This window comes from Ranitomeya imitator, chromosome 3, assembly GCF_032444005.1.
Source record: "Ranitomeya imitator isolate aRanImi1 chromosome 3, aRanImi1.pri, whole genome shotgun sequence".
NCBI lineage: Eukaryota > Metazoa > Chordata > Amphibia > Anura > Dendrobatidae > Ranitomeya > Ranitomeya imitator.
The window spans coordinates 23,722,250-23,736,173 of NC_091284.1; the positions used below are offsets into that span (position 1 = coordinate 23,722,250).

At 39.4% G+C, this 13,924-nt stretch overlaps 1 protein-coding gene across 1 annotated transcript in view; it reads left to right on the forward strand.

The window, feature by feature from the left end:
* TEX55 (testis expressed 55) overlaps window positions 1-13,924 on the forward strand; it is a 154,176-nt gene that overhangs the window by 96,561 nt on the left and 43,691 nt on the right. Inside the window, exons 4-5 of the mRNA XM_069760570.1 lie at window positions 56-193; window positions 4,806-4,868. Of these exons, the coding sequence (XP_069616671.1) occupies window positions 56-193; window positions 4,806-4,868 (201 nt within the window). The remainder of the gene's footprint in view (window positions 1-55; window positions 194-4,805; window positions 4,869-13,924) is intronic.

A 13,924-nucleotide genomic window follows, 5' to 3' on the forward strand; every position in this document is an offset into this window, starting at 1 on the left:
ATCTAGAAGGTTCTTTCTGTCAGAGTTTAGTGACCTATTATTCTTCACTTTCTAGATGGATGGCAGGAAGGTCCTGATCACAGAGTTAAGTCACCTGGCGAGCGTCGCACCGCAGACCCCTCCGGTCTATGAGGACCCCTTTGAACGATCTCTGAAGTACATGGAGAGACACAACATCCTGCAGATATTTCAGGTAAAACATCCCAAATATCCAGCTGTAAACTGGACTAACCAGTACAGGAACAAGTGCTGCTCCACTACAGATCGGGATATTGGAGCTGGAGGAGCGATATATGTCCGTAGAGGAGGCTTGTGGGGCAATACTGCCCCTGTGTGTCCACAGTTATTACTGCACTCCAATGTCTATTTTCTATCTATTATCTATTTATTATCATCTATTATCTATCTATTAACTATCTCATACATGACTTTGACTTCCACCTATTTAGCATATTAGTTATGCAGATTCTCGTCATGTCGCTGCATTGTCACTGTTTTGTTCCTGATGATGGAATCATCTTTTTGCTTCTTGAATCTTACAAATTACAGTCAGTTCTCACATTCCCTATTAGCTCAGTGCCTTATTATGTTGATTCCCCAGTGAATAGTCACTGGATCGAATCGAGGAGCAGCCATGAAGACGATTTCCCAAGAAAAGAAAAACCGCATCATTGATAGCGGTATGTTGGCCAAGAAAAATGCCAAACTGCATCATGTGAGCGCCAGTTGGAAGGATACAAACTGAAGTCCATCCCCATTCGGAAGCCAAGAGGTGGACGTCCAGGAGAAATGTCAGTCACCAAGTCGGCTCATCCCAAGGTCTATCAGTTGTGGAGACAAACACTTCAGTGGAGGAGGCTCGTAAGCTCCATAATAGTGAGATCACAGACGTCCATGGAAGCACCGTGTGAAGCACATTACACAAGTCTGGAGTGGTGGCCCGAAAAAGTGAAGAAGCTTCAACCTCAATATCATCATAAGAAGAGCCGGCTCGAGTTTGCAAAAAAGTACGAAAAGAAGTAGAAGATTGGAAACGGGTGATTTGGAGCGTTGAGACGAAAGTCTATGGACGGCTCCGATGGGGGCAAATGGGTCTGGAAGAAACCAGGGAAAAAGGGGCTAATGGATCGAGAAATTGAAGGAACTGTGACGTTCGGTGGAGGCAGGCTGATGATATGAGGATGTTTTACAGGCAGAGGTGTTGGATATTTGACCAGGATCGATGGTGGTCTCAATGCTGAGCTATATGTGAGTGTCCTACATGATGAGTTACTTTTTACACTCTAGTACTATGGGTATGAAAAAGACGACAGCAGGACAACGACGCGAAGCATGCGGCGAGATTGGTGAAGAAATGGATCAATGAAGTAGCGGTGCTGGATTGTCCCCACAGTCCTCGGACCTCTCCCCAATCCAACACTTGTGGTTAGAGGTGAAGAACAAGCCGTAGACAGACACAAGTGAGGCCACCAGTATACACCAACATGGGGAACGTGGAGAAGAGACCTGGGATCAGATTTAGGACCAGACATGCTTGACTTTGATGGAGAGCTGCCCAGAAGGATTCAGGCCGTGGTGAAAACCAAAGGTGGATTATAAAATACTAACAAAATAATACAAATTAAATTTAGATCTTTATGAGCAAAACAGAAACAATGCAGCGACATGACGAGAATCTGCATAACTGATCATATGCTAAATAGCTGCAAGTCACATTTATGTAGGAGATAGCCAAGATGATGGTCTATAAAATGATGGTGGTCTCACGATCAAAACAGAAGAGGATGGTGAGATATGGAGCCTGAGAGTCATGGGCATTTCCTGTGCCCATCTAATTATATTTATATTTCACCCCCCAAAGGAGGCCGATCAGGAGGCTAACACACTAATACATGTGTGCTAACAAACACATTACTTAGGAGCCGCACGGCAGTGGTGGTCCGGATGCCAGACATTTATACATTACACCTCGCCTTCCTGCCCTGACGCTCACTGAATTGTATTTAGGTTTTAGCCTCCTGATTGTGCCCACCCTGCGTGTTTGGGGGGCGAAATGTGGCCAATACATACAATATAATTAGATGGGCACAGTGAATATACAGTGGGGGAAATAAGTATTTGATCCCTTGTTGATTTTGTAAGTTTGCCCACTGACAAAGACATGAACAATCTATAATTTTAAAGGTAGGTTAATTTTAACATTGAGAAATAGAATATCAAAAATAAAATCCAGAAAATCACTGGAGTTCTGGCTCCTACAGACCAGTTAGACGCTCCTAATCTCCTGTCCACAGACTCAATCAATCAGACTCTGACCTCCACAACATGGGCAAGACCAAAGAGCTTTATGAGGATGTCAGGGACAAGATCATAGAGCTGCACACAGCTGGAATGGGCTACAAAACCATAAGTAAGACGACGGGAGAGAAGGAGACAACTGTTGGTGCAATAGTAAGAAAATGGAAGAAATACAAAATGACTGTCAATCGACATCGATCTGGGGCGTCATGCAAAATCTCACCTCGTGGGGTATCCGTGATCATGAGGAAGGTGAGAGATCAGCCTAAAGGTACCGTCACACTGAACGATATCGCTAGCGATCCGTGACGTTGCAGCGTCCTGGATAGCGATCGTTCAGTTTGACACACAGCAGCGATCAGAATCCTGCTGTGACATCGTTGGTCGCTGCAGAAAGTCCAGCACTTTATTTAGTCGCTGGACTCCCTGCAGACATCGCTGAATCGGCGTGTGTGACGCCGATTCAGCGATGTCTTCGCTGGTATCCAGGGTAAACATTGGGTTACTAAGCGCAGGGTCGCACTTAGTAACCCGATGTTTACCCTGGTTACCAGCGTAAAAGTAAAAAAAAAAATACATACTTACCTTCCGCTGTCTGTCCCTCGGCGCTCTGCTTCTCTGCCCTGTGTAAGCACAGAGGCCGGAAAGCACAGCCTGTGCTCAGCTATACGCCGCAGTCTTCTACTTTGAGATGTACCACAGGTCCCAGCAGAATGCAGCACATTCATGACACTATGAGACAATAATCTCCCGTATACTTCATGCCAGGCCTGTGGGGTAGGGTGATAAGATGCAAGCCTTTTGTTCACTTAAAGCCCGGTTATGTTTTATCCAGTCTGCTAAAAACATTTGAGAAACGTTTTATGGTTTGATGAGATCAACGTAGAGCTCTGCGTCTGTAATTCCAAAATGTATGTTTGTCGCAAAACCTATAGTTTGCACCACCAAAAGAGTGAAGCACCCACAGTGAAGCATGGTGGAGACACATTTGAGAAACGTTTTATGATTTGATGAGATCAACGTAGAGCTCTGCGTCTGTAATTCCAAAATGTATGTTTGTCGCAAAACCAATAGTTTGCACCACCAAAAGAGTGAAGCACCCACAGTGAAGCATGGTGGAGACACACTTGAGAAACGTTTTATGGTTTGATGAGATCAACGTAGAGCTCTGCGTCTGTAATTCCAAAATGTATGTTTGTCGCAAAACCAATAGTTTGCACCACCAAAAGAGTGAAGCACCCACAGTGAAGCATGGTGGAGACACATTTGAGAAACGTTTTATGGTTTGATGAGATCAACGTAGAGCTCTGCGTCTGTAATTCCAAAATGTATGTTTGTCGCAAAACCAATAGTTTGCACCACCAAAAGAGTGAAGCACCCACAGTGAAGCATGGTGGAGACAACTCTATGCTTTGGGGCAGTTTTTGGGTTGCTGGAATTGGAGCTTTAGTTAAGGTGGAGGGAATTGTGAGCAGTTCTAAATATCAGTCAATTTTGCAACAAACTCTTCAGGATTCTGCTATAAAGCTAAAGGTGCAGAGGTATTTCACCTTTCATCACGACAGCGACCCTAAGCGACCTCCAAATCGGCAAAAGAAGAGTGGCTTCATCAGAAAACCATCAGGGCTTTGGAACGGCCCAGTCAAAGATAGACCTGAATCCAAGTGAAAATCTGTTGGAGACATGAAGAGGAGCCATTGCAAGGAAGAGTGGGAAAAAATGGTTAATTCTCTATGTGCCATGCTGATAGACTCCGACCCAAAAAGAATGAATGGTGTCAGAAATAAAATGCACAGGGCACTTCACCAAGGTATTAGTTTGAGCGTGCATATTTATGCAACCACATTATTTTAACTATTTATTTTCATTTTTTCACCTAAAAACAAATTGTACAGATTATGGGAGATCTTAAAGGTGGAAAAAGTTCTGAAATTATTTTTCTTGGTAGGATTTTTCTACATGACAAAAACTTGGCATTTCATTAGAGGTGTGTAATTCTTTTTATATCCACTGTAGTATTCATTGTGCCTGCAGTTAACCATTCATGTCCTGATTGCATACAACTCTGCCATTAACTATTTTATTGCTGCAAGTACTGGGCTGACAATGCAATTAGTGTTCCTGTGTATATAAACTCTATTTGCTCGATGTCCTATAGTATTTCCCTCTCTGCTTGTCTGCTTGCTGTCTACTACTGTCATGGCACTTGCTGATCCACATGCTGTCCTTCGTGTCCTGCCTGTTGTGCCGTCACCTTCCTTCTATGTTGCTCGTTCTGACTTATGAGAGAATGCACCTCACCACATGAGCCCATAACACGACTCATACCAGTTGTTCAGCACGATGCTTTAGGGGTCATAATTTGGGCTCGTTTTACAGCTGAAGCATAGAATCTCCCCCCAAATTTTCATGCACCCCTAGTGGTCAGTGCTGTTCAGAAAGTGATGGTAGATCTGTGGCTCTGTTATTGCAGGTTTATCATTGTCTTCTCTTTAATGTTTTATTAGGAGATCACAGAAGATCTGGTTTTCGAAAAGCCAGAGGATCCACTGGATTTTATGCTTGGAAAGGTAAATTATGAGTTCTCCCTCCACTCGTACTATACACCAAGAATAATTTTGGATTACTTTTACCATAAACCTTGTTGGGTGAGGTACAGGGATTGTCTATAACACATAATATGGTGGAAATCATGGAACAGAGTTATTTTTGGTACAAATGATGCCAGGATTGTGGAGTGTTGAGCTCGATACATATCTCAGTGTGTGTTAATATGAAATCCCTATGTCTATCTCTATTATAGTCAGTATTATAAGTGTTATATAGTATAATACTGTATAATATTGCCCTCTGCATACAATGATATAACTACTATAATACTGCCCCCTATGTACAAGAATGTAACTACTATAATACTGCCCCTATGTACAAGAATATAACTACTATAATACTGTCCCTATGTACAAGAATATAACTACTATAATACTGTCCCCTATGTACAAGAATGTAACTACTATAATACTGCCCCTATGTACAAGAATATAACTACTATAATACTGTCCCCTATGTACAAGAATGTAACTACTATAATACTGCCCCTATGTACAAGAATATAACTACTATAATACTGTCCCCTATGTACAAGAATATAACTACTATAATACTGTCCCCTATGTACAAGAATATAACTACTATAATACTGTCCCCTATGTACAAGAATATAACTACTATAATACTGCCCCTATGTACAAGAATATAACTACTATAATACTGCTCCTATGTACAAGAATATAACTACTATAATACTGCCCCCATGTACAAGAATATAACTACTATAATACTGCCCCTATGTACAAGAATATAACTACTATAATACTGCCCCTATGTACAAGAATATAACTACTATAATACTGCCCCTATGTACAAGAATATAACTACTATAATACTGCTCCTATATACAAAAATATAACTACTATAATACTGCTATGTACAAGAATATAACTACTATAATACTGCTCCTATGTACAAGAATATAACTACTATAATACTGCTCCTATATAAAAGAATATACAATGGGTACTGAAAGCATTCAGACCCCTTTACATTTTTCACTCTTTCTTTCTTTGCATCCATTTCATAAATTCAAAAAAGTTCTTTTTTTTTTCTCATTAATGTACACTCTGCACCCGATTTTGACTGAAAAAAAGCAGAAATGTACACATTTTTGCAAATGTATTAAAAAGGAAAAACTGAAATATCACATTGTCATAAGTCTTCAGCCCCTTTGCTCAGACACTCATATAGAAGTCCCATGCTGTTCATCTCCTTGTGATCCTCCTTGAGATGGTTCTACTCCTTCATTGGAGGCCAGCTGTGTTTAATTAAACTGATAGGACTTGATTTGGAGCGGCGCACACCTGTCTATATAAGACCTCACAGCTCACAGTGCATGTCAGACAAAATGAGGATCATGAGGTCAAAGGAACTGGACAAGGAGCTCAGAGACAGAATTGTGGCAAGGCACAGATCTGGCCAAGGTTACAGCAGAATTTCTGCAGTACTCAAGGTTCCTAAGAGCACAGTGGCCTCCATAATCCTTAAATGGAAGAAGTTTGGGACCAGCAGAAGTCTGCCTAGACCTGGCCGTCCAGCCAAACTGAGCAATCGTGGGAGAAGAGCATTGGTGAGAGGTGAAGAAGAACCCCAAGATCACTGTGGCTGATCTCCAGAGATGCAGTAGGGTGATGGGAGAAAGTTCCTCAAAGTCAACTATCACTGCAGCCTCCACCAGTCAGGCCTTTATGGCAGAGTGGCCGACGGAAGCCTCTCCTCAGTGCAAGACATATGTAAGCCGCATAGAGTTTGCTAAAAAAAAACACATGAAGGACTCCCAGACTATGAGAAATAAGATTCTCTGGTCTGATGAGATGAAGATAGACCTTTTTGGTGATAATTCTAAGCGGTATGTGTGGAGAAAACCAGGCACTGCTCATCACCTGCCCAATACAATCCCAACAGTGAAACATGGTGGTGGCAGCATCAAGCTATGGGGGTGTTTTTCAGCTGCAGGGACAGGACGACTGGTTGTCATCGACTTGGGCGAAGGTTCACCTTCCAACAAGACAATGACCCTGAGCACACAGCTAAAATAACAAAGGAGTGGCTTCAGAACAACTCTGTGACCATTCTTGACCGGCCCAGCCAGAGCCCTGACCTAAACCCAATGGAGCATCTCTGGAGAGACCTGAAAATGGCGTCCACCAACGTTCACCATCCAACCTGACGGAACTGGAGAGGATCTGCAAGGAAGAATGGCCGAGGATTCCCAAATCCAGGGGTGAAATACTTGTTGCATCATTCCCAAGAAGACTCATGGCTGTACTAGCTCAAAAGCGTGCTTCTACTCAATACTGAGCAAAGAGGCTGAAGACTTATGACCATGGGCTATTTCAGTTTTTCTTTTTTATTACGTTTGCAAACATTTCTACATTTCTGTTTTTTTCAGCCAAGATGGGGTGCAGAGTGCACATTAATGAGAGAAAAATGAACCTTTTAGGATTTACAAAAGGGCTGCGATGAAACAAAGAGCAAAAATTTTAAAGGGGTCTGAAAACTTTCCGTACCCACTGTAACTACTATAATACTGCCCCTATGTACAAGAATATAACTACTATAATACTGCTCCTATGTACAAGAATATAACTACTATCATACTGCTCCTATGTACAAGAATATAACTACTATAATACTGCCCCTATGTACAAGAATATAACTACTATAATAGTGCTCCTATGTACAAGAATATAACTACTATAATACTGCCCCTATGTACAAGAATATAACTACTATCATACTGCTCCTATGTACAAGAATATAACTACTATCATACTGCTCTTATGTACAAGAATATAACTACTATAATACTGCCCCTATGTACAAGAATATAACTACTATAATACTGCCCCTATGTACAAGAATATAACTACTATAATACTGCTCCTATGTACAAGAATATAACTGCTATAATACTGCCCCTATGTACTAGAATATAACTCTATAATACTGCTCCTATGTACAAGAATATAACTACTATAATACTGCCCCTATGTACAAGAATACAACTACTATAATACTGCTCCCTATGTACAAGAATATAACTACTATCATACTGCTCCTATGTACAAGAATATAACTACTATAATACAGCCCCTATGTACAAGAATATAACTACTATATTACTGCTCCTAGGTACAAGAATATAACTACTATAATATTGCCCCCTATGTACTAGAATATAACTACTATAATACTGCCCCTGTGTACAAGAATATAACTACAATCATACTGCTCCCATGTACAAGAATATAACTACTATCATACTGCTCCTAATAACAAGAATATAACTACTATAATACTGCCCCTATGTACAAGAATATAACTACTATATTACTGCTCCTAGGTACAAGAATATAACTACTATAATATTGCCCCCTATGTACTAGAATATAACTACTATAATACTGCCCCTATGTACAAGAATATAACTACTATATTACTGCTCCTAGGTACAAGAATATAACTACTATAATATTGCCCCCTATGTACTAGAATATAACTACTATAATACTGCCCCTATGTACAAGAATATAACTACTATCATACTGCTCCTATGTACAAGAATATAACTACTATCATACTGCCCCTATGTACAAGAATATAACTACTATAATACTGCCCCTATGTACAAGAATATAACTACTATAATACTGCCCCTATGTACAAGAATATAACTGCTATATTACTGCTCCTAGGTACAAGAATATAACTACTATAATATTGCCCCCTATGTACTAGAATATAACTACTATAATACTGCCCCTATGTACAAGAATATAACTACTATCATACTGCCCCTATGTACAAGAATATAACTACTATCATACTGCTCCTATGTACAAGAATATAACTACTATCATACTGCTCCTATGTACAAGAATATAACTACTATAATACTGCCCCTACGTACAAGAATATAACTACTATAATACTGCCCCTATGTACAAGAATATAACTGCTATATTACTGCTCCTATGTACAAGAATATAACTACTATAATACTGCTCCTATGTACAAGAATATAACTACTATAATACTGCTCCTATGTACAAGAATATAACTACTATAATACTGCTCCCTATGTACAAGAATATAACTACTATAATACTGCTCCTATGTACAAGAATATAACTACTATAATGCTGCCGCTATGTACAAGAATATAACTACTATAATACTGCCACTATGTACAAGAATATAACTACTATAACACTTCCCCTATGTACAAGAATATAACTACTATAATACTGCCCCTATGTACAAGAATATAACTACTATAATGCTGCCCCTATGTACAAGAATATAACTACTATAATACTGCCCCCTATGAACAAGAATATAACTACTATAATACTGCCACTATGTTCAAGAATATAACTACTATAATACTGCGCCCTATGTACAAGAATATAACTACTATAATACTGCTCCTATGTGCAAGAATATAACTACTATAATACTGCTCCTATGTACAAGAATATAACTACTATCATACTGCTCCTATGTACAAGAATATAACTACTATCATACTGCCCCTATGTACAAGAATATAACTACTATAATACTGCTCCCTATGTCCAAGAATATAACTACTATAATACTGCTCCTATGTACAAGAATATAACTACTATCATACTGCTCCTATGTACAAGAGTATAACTACTATCATAGTGCTCCTATGTACAAGAATATAACTACTATAATACTGCCCCTATGTACAAGAATATAACTACTATATTACTGCTCCTAGGTACAAGAATATAACTACTATAATATTGCCCCCATGTACTAGAATATAACTACTATAATACTGCCCCTATGTACAAGAATATAACTACTATCATACTGCTCCTATGTACAAGAATATAACTACTATCATACTGCTCCTATGTACAAGAATATAACTACTGTAATACTGCCCCTATGTACAAGAATATAACTACTATAATACTGCCCCTATGTACAAGAATATAACTGCTATATTACTGCTCCTATGTACAAGAATATAACTACTATAATACTGCTCCTATGTACAAGAATATAACTACTATAATACTGCTCCTATGTACAAGAATATAACTACTATAATACTGCTCCCTATGTACAAGAATATAACTACTATAATACTGCTCCTATGTACAAGAATATAACTACTATAATGCTGCCGCTATGTACAAGAATATAACTACTATAATACTGCCACTATGTACAAGAATATAACTACTATAACACTTCCCCTATGTACAAGAATATAACTACTATAATACTGCCCCTATGTACAAGAATATAACTACTATAATGCTGCCCCTATGTACAAGAATATAACTACTATAATACTGCCCCCTATGAACAAGAATATAACTACTATAATACTGCCACTATGTTCAAGAATATAACTACTATAATACTGCCCCCTATGTACAAGAATATAACTACTATAATACTGCTCCTATGTGCAAGAATATAACTACTATAATACTGCTCCTATGTACAAGAATATAACTACTATCATACTGCTCCTATGTACAAGAATATAACTACTATCATACTGCCCCTATGTACAAGAATATAACTACTATAATACTGCTCCCTATGTCCAAGAATATAACTACTATAATACTGCTCCTATGTACAAGAATATAACTACTATCATACTGCTCCTATGTACAAGAATATAACTACTATCATACTGCCCCTATGTACAAGAATATAACTACTATAATACTGCCCCTATGTACAAGAATATAACTGCTATATTACTGCTCCTAGGTGCAAGAATATAGCTACTATAATATTGCCCTCTATGTACTAGAATATAACTACTATAATACTGCTCCTATGTACAAGAATATAACTACTATATTACTGCTCCTAGGTGCAAGAATATAGCTACTATAATATTGCCCTCTATGTACTAGAATATAACTACTATAATACTGCTCCTATGTACAAGAATATAACTACTATAATACTGCTCCTATGTACAAGAATATAACTACTATCATACTGTTCCTATGTACAAGAATATAACTACTATCATACTGCTCCTATGTACAAGAATATAACTACTATAATACTGCCCCTATGTACAAGAATATAACTACTATAATACTGCCCCTATGTACAAGAATATAACTACTATATTACTGCTCCTAGGTACAAGAATATAACTACTATAATATTGCCCCCTATGTACTAGAATATAACTACTATAATACTGCCCCTATGTACAAGAATATAACTACTATAATACTGCCCCCTATGTACAAGAATATAACTACTATCATACTGCTCCTATGTACAAGAATATAACTACTATCATACTGCTCCTATGTACAAGAATATAACTACTATAATACTGCCCCTATGTACAAGAATATAACTACTATAATACTGCCCCTATGTACAAGAATATAACTGCTATATTACTGCTCCTAGGTACAAGAATATAACTACTATAATACTGCTCCTATGTACAAGAATATAACTACTATAATACTGCTCCTATGTACAAGAATATAACTACTATAATACTGCTCCCTATGTACAAGAATATAACTACTATAATACTGCTCCTATGTACAAGAATATAACTACTATAATACTGCTCCTATGTACAAGAATATAACTACTATAATACTGCTCCCTATGTACAAGAATATAACTACTATAATACTGCTCCTATGTACAAGAATATAACTACTATAATGCTGCCCCTATGTACAAAAATATAACTACTATAATACTGCCACTATGTACAAGAATATAACTACTATAACATTTCCCCTATGTACAAGAATATAACTACTATAATGCTGCCCCTATGTACAAGAATATAACTACTATAATACTGCCCCCTATGAACAAGAATATAACTACTATAATACTGCCACTATGTTCAAGAATATAACTACTATAATACTGCCCCCTATGTACAAGAATATAACTACTATAATACTGCTCCTATGTGCAAGAATATTACTACTATAATACTGCCCCCTGCCAGGAAATAGGAAGAAGTTCTGATTACTTAAATTAGACATACCGGGCACTCAGCTGCAGTTTCCTCTGCCTGCCAGCACAGGCTGGAATTCTAAGCCACTCCTTCTCCCTCCCTCCTGCTATATAGTTGTATTGTGAGACCAGAGTGCCAGCTCCATGGAGGAATTTTTATGGCTCTGTGCTGGGAAAGCCAGTCCTCTCCCAAACCCCTTATCCCCCCCTCCCGCCTGATACTAGCTAAAACTGGTACAGCCATTTCCCTGACTGCATGGGACTCTTTTGTTTTTGAAAAGTTATATATAATGGCAGGGATAGCGAGATAAGGGTTACATATTACGAATGTCCACCGAGGAATCTATAACTCACTGAAATCGCTAGGATCTAAGCCAACGAAATGCAAGGAACGGATTTCTCCGTAAGCGGGTCAAATACCTACGCCTTGTTTATACTTAAGCGAACACCCCTGACGTGGTGAGCCTCATGATCCTTGTGTCATTCTTCTATGAGGTTCCTTACATCGAGTTATGTATAGAAATGGTTTGTCATAACTCTAAGAAAGGGGAGCATTCAACCTCTGAGAGAGGTCACAGGGGGAGTGCCTTGGCTTTAGGCACTGAGATAAGTGAGTGAGGCATCAGTCTTCACTAGTCTTTTGTCCCGGGTCTAGCTGCGAGACAGATGTGTGATGCATCTAGATGTGTGCCCCTCCTCCACAGCACATGGTCAGCCATGAGATGAAATGATATGAAAGAACTGTACGTGTTTTTCAACTGCAATCCCATTTTATTTGTAATTGTACTGTACATACGATACTTGTCTACTTTTATAATACCTTTTTATACTGCGGTAAACACTACCTACCCTTTTTGGAGTAAAATATATAAAATTACTAGTTTTGTTTTTCCTTGCTCTATAACGAACTATCACGTCCTCTGAAGTGAATTACACTACTAATCTGGGTTGGCTCCTGACCCGTTATTAATTAAGAAATCGGAGCTGGTGGTAGCAGATTTGTCCTGTACATTTGGGAGGCTTTATAGTGACGGACGTTGTTGATAATTATTGTTCCCGCCTGAGTGGGAGTAGTTATATCGCCCTCGCTGCATTGTGCCCATTAGCCAGTACAAAGTAAAGCAGCCTTTCTGACAACTAATTATCCTAGGTGCAGTACCCTGACTGACTTGAGGGTAAGGGGGGACGCCAGAGAGCTGCAAGTTCCAAACCGGAACTGGTAAGTGGTATATAGATAAATCCCATTCAGAAAAGAACTGGGCAACCAAACAACCCCGGTTCCTGACAAATTGGTGTGAGCGGTGGAGATGATAAAGGTATCCTCCCTGTGAACCGTGACATATTGGTGGCAGCGGGGTGGGATATTAGAGCATTAGTGATCGGGTTCGAGCAACCATTCCTCTCACTAAAAACTTGCACTGTTCTTGCGAGGACTTTGCGCAAAAACGTTTTGGAGAACGAACTCAGTGTTTACTAGTCCTGAGACGATACCGTGTGTACTTTCGATTACCCCTCCCTTTCTCTTTGTTTTTCTATCCTATCTTTTATTTGGCAATGATTGCTGGAAAAGGAGTGGGCTGGTATAAGCAGCATAACAAGGACACTCTTGGATCGCCCCCATGGGGCCGTGGGGTACTCGGTACCGGGTCCTGCGGTTCACAGGGGGATGTCACGGTAGCTGACCCGGTCCGTGGCCCTGGGACGTCCGTGTAAAAGGGAAAGGTCTTTAACGGGATTGTTCGTGACGCCACCAGTGGTATTCGGTCAGGGTGACCGACTCTGCTTTAAGGGGTCCGCTGGGGTGATGTTATGGCAGCTAGATGGCATACCTTCCCACAGGTGAAGTATGTCCCCAGGGCTTCCTGGTGTGTTGATGGTGGATGGTGAGAGGCGCAGAGAAGAATGAGGACACAAGGTTGCAGTCTCTTTACCTTTACTGAAGACTTCAGCATCCACAGTCCAGGGCACCAGATCACAGGGCAGGCTGAGTCCGGCC